Source organism: Perca flavescens, chromosome 9, assembly GCF_004354835.1.
Source record: "Perca flavescens isolate YP-PL-M2 chromosome 9, PFLA_1.0, whole genome shotgun sequence".
NCBI lineage: Eukaryota > Metazoa > Chordata > Actinopteri > Perciformes > Percidae > Perca > Perca flavescens.
In genome coordinates, this window is record NC_041339.1 from 24679926 (window position 1) to 24697902 (window position 17977).

At 39.1% G+C, this 17977-nt stretch overlaps 2 protein-coding genes across 5 annotated transcripts in view; both read left to right on the top strand.

The window, feature by feature from the left end:
- Positions 1 to 647: 647 nt before the first annotated feature.
- Positions 648 to 10521, top strand: si:ch73-40i7.5 (amyloid-beta A4 precursor protein-binding family A member 3). The gene is made up of 11 exons (XM_028587809.1): positions 648 to 1309; positions 2301 to 3303; positions 3860 to 3887; positions 4003 to 4148; positions 4316 to 4402; positions 6157 to 6345; positions 7152 to 7331; positions 7788 to 8000; positions 9232 to 9351; positions 9505 to 9645; positions 9777 to 10521. Exons 2-11 carry the CDS (start codon positions 2314 to 2316, stop codon positions 9846 to 9848), a joined length of 2166 nt encoding a protein of 721 aa, XP_028443610.1. The 5' UTR covers positions 648 to 1309; positions 2301 to 2313; the 3' UTR covers positions 9849 to 10521.
- Positions 10522 to 11038: 517 nt separating this feature from the next.
- Positions 11039 to 17977, top strand: part of abca7 (ATP-binding cassette, sub-family A (ABC1), member 7) — a 39496-nt gene continuing 32557 nt past the window's right edge. For all 4 annotated transcript variants that reach the window (XM_028586843.1, XM_028586846.1, XM_028586844.1 and 1 more), the window contains exons 1-7: positions 11039 to 11144; positions 13095 to 13193; positions 13494 to 13587; positions 14480 to 14621; positions 15503 to 15627; positions 17401 to 17519; positions 17727 to 17924. In XM_028586843.1, coding sequence (XP_028442644.1) covers positions 13128 to 13193; positions 13494 to 13587; positions 14480 to 14621; positions 15503 to 15627; positions 17401 to 17519; positions 17727 to 17924 — 744 coding nt within the window. In that variant the 5' untranslated portion in view covers positions 11039 to 11144; positions 13095 to 13127. The remainder of the gene's footprint in view (positions 11145 to 13094; positions 13194 to 13493; positions 13588 to 14479; positions 14622 to 15502; positions 15628 to 17400; positions 17520 to 17726; positions 17925 to 17977) is intronic.

The following is a 17977-nucleotide window of genomic DNA, read 5'->3' on the forward strand; positions in this document are numbered from 1 at the left end:
GTTTTCAGAAATCAGTATTTAGATACTGCATGACAATGAAGTCCTGATGACATAGTTAATTGGAGGCAGCTCCTTGGGGTGAATCAACTTTGTATTTGGCACATAATACCTCCTACTTACAGTACAGGAAAGATAAATAGTTGTGTTTATAAATTAAAGCTGTGGGGTGATTTTATGAGAGATACAATGACAGTTAAAAGACTGGTAAATTGTTGCCTTATATACACGCTCCATACACCTAATTTTCAATCTTGCACTTTTTTTTATTTTTACTGAAATCACTCAAGTAAAAATTAGATTGGTTTCACATAGGCCTACTGTTTAAAGACCAACTTAACGGATGTAATGTCCTCAAGCTACACTACAACAACTGGTTTCACTAATAACTTCCTCAGGTGTTGACATTAGCTGAATTGCATTTAAGAATCAGTAGAAGAGCTCCCAGACAACACTGATGAAGTTGTATATGGACACAGTCTGTGTCACTGGTCAAATGGGACAGCTGCTTAATTTAATTATATGTAAAGTTATTTTAGATAATGTAAACTAATTTACTTTTTAAATAAATTGAATTGTCTTTCCTCTGTTGGATCGTTTTTTCGATGTTTGATTTAGCAGGTCTGAAAGCCTCAACATGACGTCGGCAACTGTTGCCTTCAGGTGCTGACGGAAGGATCGCTATTAAAAGAAGGGTCTTTTTCCAATGCCCTTAATCCACCTCATGTCAGCTAACGTCTATCTATGAGCTAACGTTACCAGATACCCACTTTCAGTCTGCAAAATCAGAGCTTATCACTTCTTATTTTCCAATTCATAAATTGTAATTATAACAGTTATAGGACAGCTACATTTAATTATACATCGAGTGCTTAGACTCAAAATAAAATAAGTGTATATGTTCGATCAAATACAAGATTTGTTTGTAATTCGTGCTTTAAGTAGAGAGTTGGGTTAAGTAATGTGTATATGTGTGCTGTGTACAGAAGAGGAAGAAGAAACCAAGATGAGAAGGGAAGTTACAACAGCACGTCAACGCAGCACAGCTACTGAGCGACAGTGAATAAATAAAAGCTGTCGACTCGACAGCAATGTTAAGAAAACTCTGTTTTATACCGTGAATTTTTATTTTACTCTTGGATTATGTGAAATTATTATATTTTATGGTGCAGCGGTTGTTAGTATGACGAATAAAACAAAGCCAAAGTTTTGTAAAAGACTCAAATCTCAAACCACGTCAACTCATCTGTCGTGGCACCCAGAGGAGTCTCTGTGTGGGCACAAAGACTACGAGTAAGACCTAAACTATCAGGTGAGAGCTGCTCTTTTTGCTGCTCAAACCCCATTGTTTTAACAAAAAATACTCATTTTCTAAATGAGCTCCTCTTGGGGTGCTAGGCTTGTAATTAGCTAAATAATTAGCATTTAGCTAATTTTAGAAATAGCCAAATGTAGCTGTAACGTTATTTGACTCTCGATGTAAAAAGTGTAACGTTAACGTTACTCAGGATTATGTTGTTTATTTAGATCAGAAATTATAGTTTCCTAAATTCTGTCTTGGAGCTATGAGCAAGTTTCCAATGACATGTTGTGTATTCAAAGTTATTTTCAAAGCACGTAATAATTTAACATACGACCCTTTTCTGAATGACGGACGACTCTGTACACCGTTAACGCAACATCCAAATTATTACAAGTAGTGTGCTAATCTGCAGAATGTATCTTTATATTTGGTTGTCGGGATTATGTCTCTGAAGTAACGTTACTGTATCACTGTCACCCAGTATCAAAACAGAGATTTTCTTTAAATACTGCCTTGTGGATCTATTATATGCCTAATTTACCAGAATACCTTTCTGATTTGTAAATTGAATGTTGCTTGAAGATACTACTAGCTAACTTTACATTTAGCGATTGAGAATACTTTAGGGTATTATATTTTAGGGTGCATATGTAATGGAAACTGAATTACTTAAAATTGTTAATTAAAATTGTTAATAGATAAAAGGGGTGTGGTTCTCTGGGGGTCTATTTTATGGTTACACATATTGTGAATGTTGTCCTTGTACTTTGAGCTTTAGGCTGTTTTTTTATCTATCTTGATGGTCATGGTGATGTGTACTTCAGATAGTGCTAGCTTTAACTGATGGTGTCTACATGTGAGACAACCTTTTGTTATGCTGGCAGTTCGGTTATGAGTGCTGCAGCTCTTATTTACATCAATTACTGTATTACTGATCATGTAGTTGGAAAACCATATTAACCCAGTTACTCATGACTACATTAAACTCTTCCTCTGACAGGCTTTCTTTCAAAATGGACTCAGACGTCTGCCCCGCTGATCGGTCGGACTCTTTGCAATCTGCCACTGCCCCTGTTGATGAAGACTCTGAAGTTGAGATCAGGAGACAGACAGCTCTGCCAGGTTCAGAGTTGGAGGATGTGGACTCCTACAACCTGATCGAGCCTCCTCCATTAGACTGGAGGTCTGACTCCTCCAGCGAGGCGGTCTCAGCAGAGGAGCTGGATGACCCCAGCTTCTCTCTCTCTGTTGACAATCTGGACAAGGCCAGTCCGGGTGAGACAGTATTACCACATTTGGGCGTGAGTGACACTGTGGCTCCACTCGACGTGAACCTGCAGGGGCTTGTGGGTAATATTCTAGAACCAGTCCAGGATATTGAAGTGGAATTGGAAGAGGAGGATGAAGCAGTTGAGGAGGTGAGGGTTGAGGACTTGGAGGATCTTAGGTCATACCAGGAGGAGGTCACCTTAAGTAACGTGGTTAATAGGGTCAGTGAAGAGGAGGTTGCTAACAGGAGATCAGGTGATGAAGACCACAGCCGCATCCACACCCTGCTCAGCCAGCTCCAGCTGATGGGGGAAGAGCCTCATCCCAGCCGCCGGACGCCACCTCACCTCGCCCAACACCAGTACCCTAGCATGTCTGAGCTGGAAGCTTGTTCTCCCTCCCTAATGACAGACAACAGCACTGAAACCACCGGGCTGCTGTTCTCTGAAAGCCACCAGAGAGACCTGCTGGGGCTGCTGCAGTTCACAGAGATCAGCGCTACACCCGGTGCCACCTCTCTGCCCCACAGAGGAGACATGGACGCTGTGGTGTCAGTTTCCTACAGCCAAGAGGACGCTCAAAGGTTCTGGGGGCATCATGGGAATGGTCAACAGCAGCGGCACAGGGAGGACTCCATCGCCTCCCTGCCTGATGATGAGTATCCTGAGCCAGTGTGGATGAAGCTGGGCGAAGAGCCTCCGGAGGAAGAGGAGGCTGCTGCGGAGAGTGAGCAGGTAGGTTGAGGTACTATTATTATTATTATCAGCACAAAGGAGGATATGACACAGGGGTGTGATGGATGCTATACATTTGTGTGAAAAAGATTTTTCTGGAGATCAACTCCACCAAAATGTAAAACAAAGTAGATTAATTGTCATCAAGTTTAACTAAAGATAACATTTTATTGTCGTCAGTAATTTTTGTCATGACTGAAAGTAACAAATATTTTCAGTTGATTAATCAATGAGTTGCCTTTTTGTTCAATCGATTTATCAGTCTACAAAATGTGAAAATGATTGAATCATAATTGATGGCAGTCACAAGTTAACTAGAAACCAAAGTTTTGTCTCAGTCCGATAAGCAGCCAAAACTAAACTCAAGGTATTTTTTTAATAATTCTGTAAAACAGAGAAAAGCGAGAAGGCTTCAAAGTGTTTGTGACGCTGTATCCACAAAATGTTTGGTCTTTTTAAGTATGCAAAGAAACTAAAATGATCAATAATGAGAATTATTATCTTTTTAATTTCTCTTGAACTGAATGTATTGTTGTTCTTGTTGCTGTCATTGCAGAGTGCTGATCATCCTTCATATAAAGATGGTGAGTCACTTCAGCTCACTTCTTTGGTCTTCTAAAAAAAAGCTGGATTTTTTTTTTCTGTGTCAAATGTTACGAAAAATAAATGAGGCCAGGTATTTGTGTTTTACTCTTTTAGTGCCTGGTCCGTGTGACCCTGAAGACCTGTTGGATGGAGTGATATTTGGTGCCAAATACCTGGGCTCCACTCAGATCAAATCAGAGAAGAACCCTTCTACAAACGCCCGTATGACACAGGCTCAGGAGGCTGTGGACCGCATTAAGGTGAACTCAAATAAGCAGTTGCTGTTGCTGTGTGGTATTGTCCTAGTAAGGGATTTCTGTCATACTAAAAACACAAGTTTGGAAATTCTTCTATCATGGCATTAGCTGTTTTATGTTTTTTGATGTCATCATCATGTTAGTGATATCAGTGACTGTGTTTGTTTCAGGCTCCAGAGGGAGAGTCCCAGCCAATGACAGATGTGGATCTGTTCATCTCAACCCAGCGAATCAAAGTTCTCACTGCTGACACACAGGTGCGTTTGCTTAGAAAAGGTTGTGTAAAATTTACCTCATAGTTTTTAATTTCTTTTTCTTTCGTTCCGGGTTTTTGGACCACATTTATTTCTGCATTATCATTTCCTTGTAGCACATGACATTTTGATCTCAACTAATACATGTTTTCAGTATTATTAATAGTGTCACCGCTACCACTTTAAATTGGTTCAGGCTCTTGAGCCAACAAATGCTGATGGTGGATATTAGTGGTATCTCAATGGATGTCAGGTGTAGGATGTATTTAAATTCAGAAAATATAATAATAGTGTTAGCCATGGACAGCTTTGGAATCAAGATCTTCAAGTTTCAAATAAAAGTGTTAACTTCATCTTATTTCATCTAAAGTTACATGGGGGTAGTTCATCAACAAAGTGTTTTGAGGAAACCGTTTTATTGGAAGAGTAATGGAATTAAAATCCAAGGCAGCATTGCACTTTTAAAGTATCACCTTCAAGCCAAGCTCTGGCAGCAAGAATCCTTAAAGGTCCCATGACATGGTGCTCTTTGGATGTTTTTATATAGGCCTCAGTGGTCCCCTAATACTGTATCTGAAGTCTCTTTCCTGAAATTCAGCCTTGGTGCAGAATTAAAGCCACTAGAGCCAGTCCCACAATGAGCTTTCCTTAGTATGTGCCATTTCTGTGTCTGTAGCCATTGAGGAGGAGAGGGGGGGGCAAGGTGGAGGGTGGGGGTGTGGCCTTGACCAACTGTCACTTTGCTTGTTTGAAAGCCATGATGTCTCTCTCTCATGGGTGGGCCAAATTCTCTGGGCGGGCAAAGCAGAGAAAGGGGAGGTAACCTTGCTCCTTATGACCTCATAAGGAGAAGATTCCAGATCGGCCCATCTGAGCTTTCATTTTCTCAAAAGGCAGAGCAGGATACCCAGGGCTCGGTTTACACCTATCACCATTTATAGCCACTGGGGGACCATAGGCAGGCTGGGGGAATGCATATTAATGTTAAAAAAACTCATAAATTGAAATTTTCATGCCATGGGACCTTTAATAATTAATTGAATGGTGACAAGACATGAGAGCTCTGCAGTGATGTTTCAGTAGAGTCTATTTTGTTCCACTATGTAGTTGAATTGTCAGGAGAGTCAAAGTGGGTCATCCACTGTCAGCTTCCTATTTGCATGGCTGGTTGCTCCTCATTGCACCATGCTTATGGATATAAAAATAATCCCATTTTAGTTTTTTGGGTGATTTTTGTTGTTTTAAACATTGTGGTTTCAGTTAAAAATTACAAATAACATTCTTGGCAATTTGAACCACATAGTTTTGATTTGTGAGCATTAATATATATTTTTTGAAATTCCCTTGTTGTTGCATTAAAGAACACTTCACAACTTCAACAACTTCTCAGATTTATTAGATTTATGATATAAACGCCTGCTTAACAGCAACATTTCAAATCTCCTTTTTCACAAAGTCAATATTTGTCTTCTGCATTTCATTTTTTTCATCAATGTAGTGCTTTGTGGTAGCTGATTTTTTTGGAAATGAAAGTGTCCTTGAATTCCTCATCAATGAGACTTTTTAAGGGGTCTTTGCTTCAAAGTAGAGTACCAGGCAATACAAACTTAACTGATAAAAAATAAAGGTGGGACAGTGTTCTTTGTAATGAATTACCTATCTCAAGCAAGTTTCAAGTCTGCAAGTGCAAACCAGACCTTCCTGTCTTTTCTCTGTTTCTAATATTGATAACACCCTCATGTCTCATTTCCACTCAGGAAGCCATGATGGATCACGCTCTGCAGATGATCTCTTATATTGCAGACATTGGCAACATTGTCGTCCTGATGGCACGAAGGAAACGTAAAGGTCAGGATGGGGACCCAGCCTCTAACTCTTCCTCTTCATCCTCCTCCCGGCCTCAGAAGAAGTGCTTAATGATCTGCCACGTCTTCTCCTCTGACGATGTGAGTTAGTTAAAGGGTCATGAACTGTCTTTTTTTTTATAAAACAGGAAACCTGTTTGACTTATTAGATCTCATATTTGGAGTATAAAATAGTGTTTCCTGCTTTTATGATCTTCATTTTGGCCACAACTTCAACGTTTCATCTGTTTTAGCTGGAAAGCTCCCAAACGGGCTGACAAGTCAAGACATTATTAAGGGGTCTTTTGCTCTCCGTAATGTTGCATCTTAGATCAAATGTGATGTTTTCCACCGGACAAAAGTTTCAGCTTCAGCTTGGCCTGGTTTCCTTCCCCCAGACAGCCAGCGAGTTCTTCTGAATTTAAAAATGGTCTGGCTGTCGTCCCAGTTTCCCACTGTTGGCAAGACTGAATAGGGGGAGGAAGGGTTTCTTTTTAGAAACTAATTAGCTGTGGGATACTAAAGGCCATGGGGCCAATGCGTCTACTGCTAGCTTTCCCAACTTAACTCTTTTTATATGAACTGTTTTAAAATGAGATTTACAATGGACGGGGGGGCAGTGAACAAGTAACTGTAACAAATAACTGATGAAACTGTAAAGACAAGTTTACTTCCCTACTTTCATAGGAAAGTAGGAAACCTTTTTAGACTTTATGCTCTTTTTTTCTTATTTTAGTTTCAGTATTTGACATAAGTGTTGGGTACGCTGTTTAGTGTTTTGCAAATTATCTAATTTGTTTTCATTTGTTCATATGAATATGGAAGGTAAAACGGTGAAGGAAGAACATTTATTTTACAAATAGAAACCTGAGTCAGTTCTCTCTCCTCCACCCTGTCTGTCCATCCAGGCTCAGGTCATAGCCCAGGCTATCGGTCAGGCGTTCGGAGTGGCGTACCAGCAGTTTCTTCAGGCCAGCGGCATCAAGGCCAGCGATCTGAGGCCTGGCGAGTACAGTGACTACCTGGAAAGTCAGGAGCTCTACAACGGAGACCTGGCCCACTTCTCTGACTCTCAGAACATCCGAGACGTAAGCAGAATGATTGTGGCTACATGTCTTAACACAAACAAGGGGCCTTTAATACATGTCATTAAGATGTAATTTCATGTTATCAATAATGCCTAAAATACGTGGCCGGTTTGGCTCAGTGGGTAGAGCAGGCGCACAGCTACTGAGAGGTTTATGCCTCGACACTGAGGTCCGGGGTTCGAATCCGATCTGTGACGATTTCCTGCATGTCTTCCCCCCTCTCTCCCCCCTCTCTCTCCCCTTTCTCACCTAGCTGTCCTGTCAAAAATGAAAGGCGGAAAAGTCCAAAAAAAGGATCTTAAAAAAAAAAAAAAAAAGCCTAAAATACAACAATGAAAAATCTCTGCAGCTGCTGTGGTCAACTTGGATTTATGTATTTTAATGTATTTCAGGGTAATGATTGGTTAACCAAATGAAAACATTTGCATTGCTGTGTGCTGTGTGTCTGTGGTTTAGGTCGCCATCACCAAGGCCGCTGGAGAGATCTTGGGTCTGGCGGTGGTGGAGTCAGGCTGGGGCTCCATCCTGCCCACTGTGGTGGTGGCCAACCTCCTCCACGGAGGCCCTGCTGAGCGCTGCGGCGAGCTCAGCATCGGGGACCGCATCATGTCCGTCAACAGCACCAGTCTGGTGGGTCTGCCCATCACCACCTGCCAGAACATCATCCGGGTAAGAAGGGCAAACTTAAACTTATGAACACAGTGATTTTAATAACAATAACTATATCAACACTAGGGCTGCTCCCTCTTAGTCGATTAGTCGACTAATCGGTCGTTTTGGTCTTAGTCATGTTTTATGCTTTTTTCATGCTGAACGACTTATTTCCAAGACACGTACGAGCACATCTCTGGTGTTAAACACAATAATTAAAGTGGTGCTTTTGCATGACTCTTTGCGGAGAAACTCAGATTTACAGATCTGTCGATTAAATCAACTAATTGATTAGTCGATACAATTTAATGAGTGTTAGTCAACTAAGAATTTCTTCTGTCGAGCACAGCCCTAATCAACACTAATAACAGTGTTATTGTTATTATCCTGGAATGGCAGCATTGATGGGTTTTCAGATAAAATGTAAGCACTGTACATTCAAGTGCCTTCTTCACAGCAAATATACTGTCCTTAGGATGCACTAGATGGCACTGTGTGTCCATGCAGTGTGAGTGGGACTATGCTATTATTGATTTAATAGTGATTCAGATATTAATTAGGTTCTACAGGGCCATTATCAGTATTCATCCAGTTGTGTAAAGCCAATATGTTTGTGCTTATATTCAATATTTGATGATAGTTGTCATTAAGGTAGAGCACAACCTTTGAAACATTGATGGACACAATATCATGAACACCTGTATAATGCCATCGACAGCCCTGCACTGAATTGTATTATTGTGAAATATATAATGTTCTGAGACAGTCAACTTTATGGTAATTTGTGAGGCCATTCTTAATCAAAATACTATAATAAGTTAATAGCATTGTATTGCATTAGTGTACTGTATGTGTAAGATTTCACATGCAGAGGGTAGTGACCATTAAAGTCTGAATGGCAAACAAACAACAGTCAGCGTTTGCCATCATACCAAAAAACATCAAAACAATGTTTAAAAAATTTGAGGAACTGTTAAAATACTAAAGAGAAGACAAGTGATAAGTGTTTGCAGACCTTTGAGGTAGTAATGCAGCACTCATCACTGGGATAAAGACTTACTGTAACTAACAGAAAACACATAATGTATAAAGAAGTTTGCAAAACTTCTTGTTTTATTGTTCTATTTAGCTGTGGTCAGACAGATCAATGAGAAAAAACAAGAGTCAACACCACTGAACACTGCCAACGCATTCTAAAAATGCTGCAGTAACATAAGTGCTCTAATTCACATTTTGTTTCTATCATCAGGACTTAAAAAGCCAAAAGTACGTGAAGCTTAGCATTGTCCACTGTCCGCCAGTCACTATGGCGATTATCAGGAGGCCAGATCCCAAGTTTCAGCTGGGCTTCAGCGTGGAGGACGGCATTGTAAGTCAATATACATATTTTCTGTTTTGACACTATTAAGCTTAAGTCCTTTTTGAACTCAGGTTTGTCTCACCCTCGCAGTTAGTTGTTCTATTTTCCTGTTCTTTGACAAAATAATCTTACGTAAAAGTTTCCTCTTTCTTTCTGTTGCAGATCTGCAGTCTGATGCGGGGCGGCATAGCAGAGAGAGGAGGCATTCGTGTTGGACACCGCATCATTGAAATCAATGGGCAGAGTATCGTCGCCACACCGCACGACAAGATCATCCAGATCCTGACCAATGCTGTCGGAGAGGTGAGAAGGGATGAATTCACACTATGTTTTTATTTCATCATAAATAAAGTCATATGTATTCCACTCAAAGTTAGCTGTTTATTATGACATGTTCTCGCAGTTAAAAGTTTGATTTTTCTCCCTCTGGGCAGATTCACTTGAAGACCATGCCAGCCTCAACATATCGACTCTTAACAGGACAAGAGCAGCCAGTGTTTCTTTGAGCACTTCCTGCTGCATCAAAGACAAAAAAAACTGCACAGTGTTAAAGTAACATGAACTTTTGCCAAACTAAGAAAATATTATGCAATTGATCATACAGCCTATCATACGCTGTTGTCAAAACACTGAATACAACAAAATAGTCTAGCCATTTATTTTTAAGATGTAAAGTACATTGTAATATTGTGTGGAAGCATATATTAAAGTGACAGGGATAGATGGTAACTCTCCACTTATATTTATCAGATATTTAACAATGCAGGCAGTAGCTGAGATTCAATAATTCATATACGGAATATATTTTGACTTCACTAACTTTTACGTTGTGGTCAATGGTGTTGAGTTTACTCTACTCTAGAGTTTTTGGTCTTCCAGCCTGGTTGCCATGTGTGCCTGAGCTGAACGTGCTTGCAGGGGAAACCTTATTGAATCAGGACAATTAGTCTGTGTATTTCAATGTCATGTACTTCCAGTCCCTCACATGCACGTGCATATCATCAAGTGTCTGTCAAACGCTTCAGAGCGCTCTAGTTCATTCATACAATGCTTCCTTGACTGTGCCTGACAGGAAGCAGATATCATGCACAATAAAAGGTAACTGCCTTATTTCATAGAGATGCTTATATTTTTAAGAATTTGCTGTTTTGGATGTTCATTAAAATGATCTGTAAGATATCTTCTTGATGTTATTTATTGAGCGTCAATGGTTGCTGAATAAGTTTCTTATAAGTTTCTGATCCTAAGTTTTTTTCATTTTAAAACAAATGACGTGCCTAAGTACATCCGAGTTAGATCTATGTATATTTCAATTTTAAAAGCTCTTAAAATGTGTTGTCTTTGCAGCTTATCTAATAATAATAGCACAGTTCTTATATGTCTATGTAATAATTGCAAATGTCATGACATTCATTCATATCCCTACTGCTATTTTAATTCGTTGCAAATATACAATGTTCTCATATGCTGCTTGTGCTAATAAAGTAATGTCTTTATGTAAATATTATTCAAAGATTATTATCCAAGGCTCTGTGAGCATGTACATAATAACAGCTCTCTGTCAATTCCTGGCCAATCAGCCGTCTTCATTTACCAAAACATAGACAAAAGCCAATCAGATTCATTACCGGCTTCTGTGACCCCACCCTTGGGACGTAATTTGACCAATCAGCGTCGCCTTTGGGCGGGACTTTCTTCAGCTAACACCTGCTGTAACAAACAGTAGGGAAATGGAGAGTCAATGACAAGCTACCCGCCGCTGCTGTGTCGAAAGGAGATTGTATCACCTATTTTACAGAAAGGTAATCATCAACAACAGTCTAACGAGTCCTAGTAGCTCATTGCATTATATTAATTGTTTTCGAAAAGGTCATTTCTAACCATCACTATGTAACGCAACATGCTAACGTCAGCTAAGAGTTTCCATTCTTCCTTTTCAGCTTACTGTTAGCTAGGTAAATTACCTGTGTGTTATCTACTAGTTATGGACAAGTAAACTGGTAATTGTAGTAGCTTATAATATAATTTAAATTATGTTTTTACTTTACTTTTTGTTTGAATAAATGTCATCCCAAATGAAATGTCTATAGCGTTAGTTTGTAACGTTTACGGTAGTTAAATTCATTTTATATTATGAACTGAGGTTTTTTGAGGTGTAACGATCATTACATGATTATTTTGCTACATTAAGTGGCAAATGTATTACCTATGTTTCCTCCATAAAGCTTTGAAAAGGGAAATACTTGCATGGCATGGTCAAAATAGAGACGAAAAGGTTAAAAATGTCAAACAAACAAAATACAGTGGTTACAATAACGTTACAGGTATCCTATACAAAGCCTTGAAATGTTAAACAGATGAATTCAAAAAAAACTTGTTTGACTTTGAAGTTACATAATGTCTTTTGTAAATGCAAAGGAAGTGAGCCTGGCTTTTGCTTTCTAACCTGGCACACATTATGAGCTAGATATTCAGGTAATTATACAGCACAAACACGAGGAAGAGACCATAATCTGGAAGCATTCACAGAGCAAAAGTAAATGTTATAGTATCTAAGTGAAACAGGTAAGCTGTTAGGATCAGGAGGATTTTGAGATAAAGCAGGGGATTGTCCATCTTGAGCAGATCACAGCAGGCACATAAGACAACCTTCACCCACAATAAATATAAAAACAGCCTGTTGGATCCATCACTTACATGATGTTTTTACTTTTTTATCCATGTGTGTGTCTTAGGTGAGAGAGTGAAATATAAAAGTTTAAATAAAATTAGGTTTTTTTTGCTGAGGATTAGGCGTTGCCTCTGCAGGCAAAAGGTCAGCTACAGTTTGTCACTACAGTCATCATTAACTATGAGCTTATTCACAGTCAACATCAGAAGTCAAATTACCACATTTTAAAGAACAGCACACAAGGAGTCAGTAAGTATTTTATAATCACTTTAATCTTTAAATGTAAAAGGAAAAAAGTGCCTAAAGGATAGCAGTTGAAAGTTGGAAGGACTGCAGATACATGTATATTGCTCTGTGAATAATTACACAAACAATTTGGAAGAAAAGGAAAAAAGCAAACTAACCCTACAGAAAATGGACTAAAAGTCAAATTGGGATATTTTATCCTTTTTACGCTCTAGTCAGTTACTGTCTGTCATTCAGCCTGAAATGAATGATTTCTTGATTGAGTTTGACATTCTCTGTATGTATGTATGTTGCAAACATTTTCCTCTTGCTACCATGGTAGCTGCCCGTGAGCAAAGTTGCCAGTACGATTCATTCATTTGGCAAACATTTTTGTCCAAAGAGACCTGTAGAGCCTGTCTATTAGGGCTCCACGATATGAGGAAAATATCTAATTGTGATTATTTTGACTGATATTGCAATTGCGATGTACTTCATTCAGAATGGTTTGACACATATTTTGCTATTAACAAATATTGCGATTTTGATACAATTGCTATTAATTGTGCAGCCCTACTGTATATATTTGTGTATTAGACACTGATCCATTGCTGAACCTTTCTTTCATGATTTGTTGTCGAACCTTTTGCCTCTATTGTATAGGTGGCATTAGAGAGAGACAGGACAAGACAGGAAACGGCTAGACACAGAGGACGATGAAATGCGATAAATGTCCCCAGCTGTAATTAAAGAGAGGACACAGCAGCCACATTTCGTGTGTCCCCAACAACTTGACAACTACGGCGCCCTGCTGACACTGTCTTTTTTTTTTCTCACCACATTTTGTGTTTTCCAGCTTTGCATCATGGTCAGGTAGCTGTTGAGAGCGATGGGGGTTTTCCGACAGCTTGGCCTCCTGCTCTGGAAGAACATTACATACCGCAGGAGGAACAAGGTGGCCACATTTTCACTTCACAGAAAGGAATAGAATATTTTTGTTATGTAGTTTGTTTATTCTGTAAAGATAAATATTATATGAAACACAGCTTATTAAATCAATATTTTATACAACTTCATAGCACTAATTAACTATAACAACTTCTGAAGTTTCATTTAAAAAAATACCTACTATATGTGTCAGTTACAGCGTAGGCTGCATTAGGTGACAGGGTTGGGGGATAGTCCTGCTGGTCTCTAATGGAGATCAGTAAAGCTCATTGATTATTTATAACAGCTCCCAATGTTTTCCTCTTAGATCCAGCTGATTATCGAGCTCCTCTGGCCGCTCTTCCTCTTTGTCATCCTCATCTCTGTTCGTCATTCACACCCTCCCTACAAACAGAGCCAATGTGAGTGATATTATGTATTGTATGTCTTTTCAGACACCACACACAGATCTGAAAATGGCTTAATGCCAACCAGCTAAAGAGGATTAACTCACTGAGAGTGGTTCTTCTACCACGCACACACATTTGTTTTCCTAACCTGTTGTGTTCTTGACCTTCTCTGAGAAGTCCACCATAAGCATAAGGTGATTTAACGTCGCATGGTAACGCTTCACTACATGACACAATACAGGCTAGTCGGTTTACAGTATGCCTTGCATTATGAATTACCCTTAAAAGCTACATCTGGGTAATTAATTTTTGTAGAAAAAGTGAAATTTCCAGTAACAAAAGAAAAACACTTAACAGAACCTTGCAGATTACCAATTTAAATTTTTCAGTGCTGATACGAGGGGTTTGAATTTCCTGTATGTTCATTAAATGTTGTAATTTTCTAGATGGAAGTACTTTGTAGATTAAATGTATTCCAAGTAAAGGAGTGGGAACTAAGCATTCAGAACCGTTTTGTACTACCTGGTGCAACATACAGTACATTTTGCTTGGGAGCATCAAAAATGTGTATGCTGTGCATGTTATCTGTTCATATGTATATTCCTAGTCATTTACATAAAGAGGAAGTGAAAAAACGCTTCCCTTTTCTTAAGATCAGCCTTGCATGTAAAAGAAGCTCACATCAGGTTGAAGATAACATTATAGTTTGATATCACTTGTACAAAAAAAAAAAACACACACTATTTGTTCACATAACAGCATTTGGGATTATGTTGGGATTATTATTCAGTCCGCTGCCTGTAGATTGTGTTTCAGGTCACTACCACACTATTTTCATTGTTTCAAATCAAGGCTAATCTCCGGATACTGAACTGTTTGTCTTTTTCTTTTCCTTTGCTTGTAGGTCACTTTCCAAACAAAGCCTTGCCATCAGCAGGCACCTTGCCCTGGATTCAGGGCATTATCTGCAACATCAACAACCCCTGCTTCCACAGCCCAACACCAGGGGAGACACTGGGCCAATTTGGCAACTTTGACAACTCCATGTAGGTAAAGTGGAGGTAAAAACATGGACAGCTGTCTGGAGTGGTGGAGTTTACCATTGGGTCATTGTAGGATAAAGTAGCCGAAAAGATAAACAGACAAACTGCAGTCAGTCCAAATTTATGTTATGAATTAAAAGTTTTTTTATAAATGTTTCAGCCTGTTGTAATTTACTTTAAATTCTGTTTATAAAATATATAGAAAGCTGTAGACCAGACTGCAGTGTTGCTTCATAAATGGTAGTGTAGACTAGGGTGCAGCCGCTATTAAAGACCCACTCCAGTGTTCTCAAACTACAGTATTGCCTACTAACTAACAGTTGAGATGAAGTAATACATTGTCTTTGAGCAAGATGATAATTTTTTTAATGTAGGAAGTCACTAACTGGAAAGACCATACCTGTGTTCTAGCATGTTTTAGCTTATTAGCAACAGTTTGTGTACTTTGCATGACTTTGCATTTGCACCGGAGTAATTTTACATGTTGAGAAATACACATACTGATATTCATTTTCTTATAGAGAATTAGAGCAGAGGAAGCAAATATGAAGCTTCAGCTTAGTGCAAATACCGGAACCGAGGGCAAACAAAATCTGCCTACCAACACCTCTAAAGTTCACTAACAAACATGTTATATCTCTGTTTAATCTGCACAAAACAATCAAAAGACTTTGTTTCATCCAAGAAATGACTAAATGTCTTCAGTTAGCCCAAGTTAAATTCTGGGTCAGCTGTGCCCTTCATTGAACACAGTTGGTAGTGTTTGCAGATGTGAAGTTGGTGTTTACTGATTAACTAACAAGTCTGTTCTGCAGTAGTTAAATGTAACCTAACTGCACTTGTTTGTCCCACTAAAGACTTCTTTTGTTGTCTTTCTCCTCAAGACTGTCTCGTCTTTTCGTGGACGCACAGACTGTTCTGTCCTTCAGTGGAAACCAGAGATTCTCAGGCTTTCAGGACCTGATGGAGAGTGTCCGAAGGCTGGGAGAGAGACCTGGAGCCTGGCCAAGTACACCACAGCTTATTTGAATCTCCTCTACCGCCGACCTGAAGGGATACCTTGACATTCTGACACTGTGATACTTTCTTTGTTATTATTTCTCATTACAAACCCTAGATGGGCACTACTAGCCAGGAAGGTAATTCGATTTCATAATACTACCAGTAATGAGTGAGTTGAGTCATTTGGCAGGCAAAACACACACAGTATGGACAGAAGTATATAATGTCAAGGTATCTTTAAGGTTGCTTTTTAAGAATCAGAATGAATTATGTATATGGAGAAACCCAATAGAGCTTTGGCTTCTGTCAGTGAAGTTGTAGTGTGGTTTAAACAAGGTCTTCGTGTGGTAAAGTCCAGGAAAACAAGATGACCACAATGTTTAAATCAGTAAAAACAACAGAAGAAGGTCTTTACTTCAAATGATGTCGGTGCACTCATGAAAAAGATTGCTACTCAAATGTTGATTTTTGAATAACTTCCTTACTTTATTAAACAAAAAAAACAAACAGGCATTTAAAGAAAGAAATGTCATTTATAGCAGGATTAAGTCCCTGCAAACCATCAAATACAATAAAAGCATTGAATTTATTCAGATTTCTTTTCAGAGCCAGCTCTGTTCCCAGTACTTATCTGGGCAAGACTGAGAACAGCAGCGAGTAGCTGATCTGTATGAATGGCTTGAAAGAGGTGTTGAGTGACTGTATGAATGTGGCCATTTACTGCTGTTGTAAAGCAGCACAGAGTGGCTGTTTTGCTCTCTTTGCTATGGGTAGATTAAATTACATGACTATCCCAGAAAAACAATTGGATGAATGAAAGCAGGTTCTTCGGTGGGTTTTTTCTGCAACGAATCCCACATTACTGGCTTACTAGACATCTGCTGACTCCCACAATCCTCGCCCACTGATACTGTAAAAAAATTATTATATAAAAAATTATATGCTTTATAAAAAAACATATTATAAAGCAGCTTTTTTTTAACCTCAAATTGCTATTGTTTTTATGTAAAGATTTCACTAGGTTATAGCTTTAGGGGACAGAACTATTTCAAAAAGGCAAAGCTGAACCTCACAGTGAAAAAGGGTCACTTGCCTGGTTGACCTTCCAAGATCAATCTAACCATACAAGCCAGCACTTTAGGTGAACGATTGAGCTAGCCTTCCGGATGAAAGACACAGTCATGAGTGAGGAAAATGCAGATGTCAAATAACTCAACCTCAATATTTTTGTCTCCAAAGTTGAGTGCAATTTAAATGTTGAATTATAGCACATAATGGCGCTGGAAGGTTTTTACAAATGATGTTTTGATACCTGCCTAATGCCTGATAAATAGAAATAGAAAGCCTTTTATTGTCATTGTACTGAATACAATGAAATTAGGAGCGCTAGTCCTGATCATTTCAATAAAAGAAAAAGGAAAAATATTACAAATACAAATAAAAACTTAAGCAAACAAACATCTGCCGACAACACCGGTTCAGACATAATAAGTAAGATGTAATCCTTCTTATTAAAGCAGACAAAAGTCAGACAGCCACAGTCAAAAATTGTGTTTAAGTTTTCAGGCAGAAGTGAGCAGAATGAGTAAGAATATAAGTATTGGATGCCAAGTATTACCTGAAAAACAACGAATATGCTATAATGTCACAGAGCATGAACTAACCTGCAAACAGCTTTTGTTTTGAATGATCTATTCACAATATAGTGGACTTTTTTTGTAATACAGTGTGTTTTACTTTTAGCACAGGGCAACACCTAATGTTTGTGTTTCTGCTGTAGATCTCCCAGTAGAAGAATACCTGAGAGCCAATGAGACGTTCTCCACCTTCCTCCTGACCAATGGCAGCCTGTCGCCTGTGACTGTGGACCAGCTGCTGAAGGCTCGTCTCAATTTTCAGGTGAGGCATCGGCTGTAAATCCTTGGATAACAAACGTGTAATGCATAGAAATAGGACCCTCTGATGTGGCTTTTGTTAAATTGGTTAATCTGTCCTGGCATGTGCAACCCAAATGATATTTACAGGTAAGAACCAGTTTTATGTATTATTTGTCTCATAGCCCAACTGTTAAATGAAAATGTGGAGCATCAATTTTGTCCCATCCAGGTTTCAGTGGCTGGAGCTCAGATGCAGCTGAAGGACTTGGTGTGTAACGCGAGCATGTTGGGAGAGTTTTTGACAGTGGATGGAGGAGAAGCCGCCATGAAGGATCTCCAGACTCAGCTGTGTAACCTGCCAGCTGATGTCCTGCGGGAAGCCGAACGCCTTTTCCTCTCTCAGCTCGACTTTACCAAGTTCTTCACAGTAGGAAACCGCTACCTTTTGCAATAAATACTTTACTCTCCAGTGCAAAAATC

Bases quoted from the DNA above. Each gene is read 5' to 3' on its own strand.
- si:ch73-40i7.5 (XM_028587809.1), top strand. From the start codon at position 2,314: ATGGACTCAGACGTCTGCCCCGCTGATCGGTCGGACTCTTTGCAATCT. The intron at 7,332-7,787 runs GTAAGCAGAATG...TCTGTGGTTTAG, and splicing joins ACTCTCAGAACATCCGAGAC to GTCGCCATCACCAAGGCCGC. The intron at 9,352-9,504 runs GTAAGTCAATAT...TTTCTGTTGCAG, and splicing joins TCAGCGTGGAGGACGGCATT to ATCTGCAGTCTGATGCGGGG.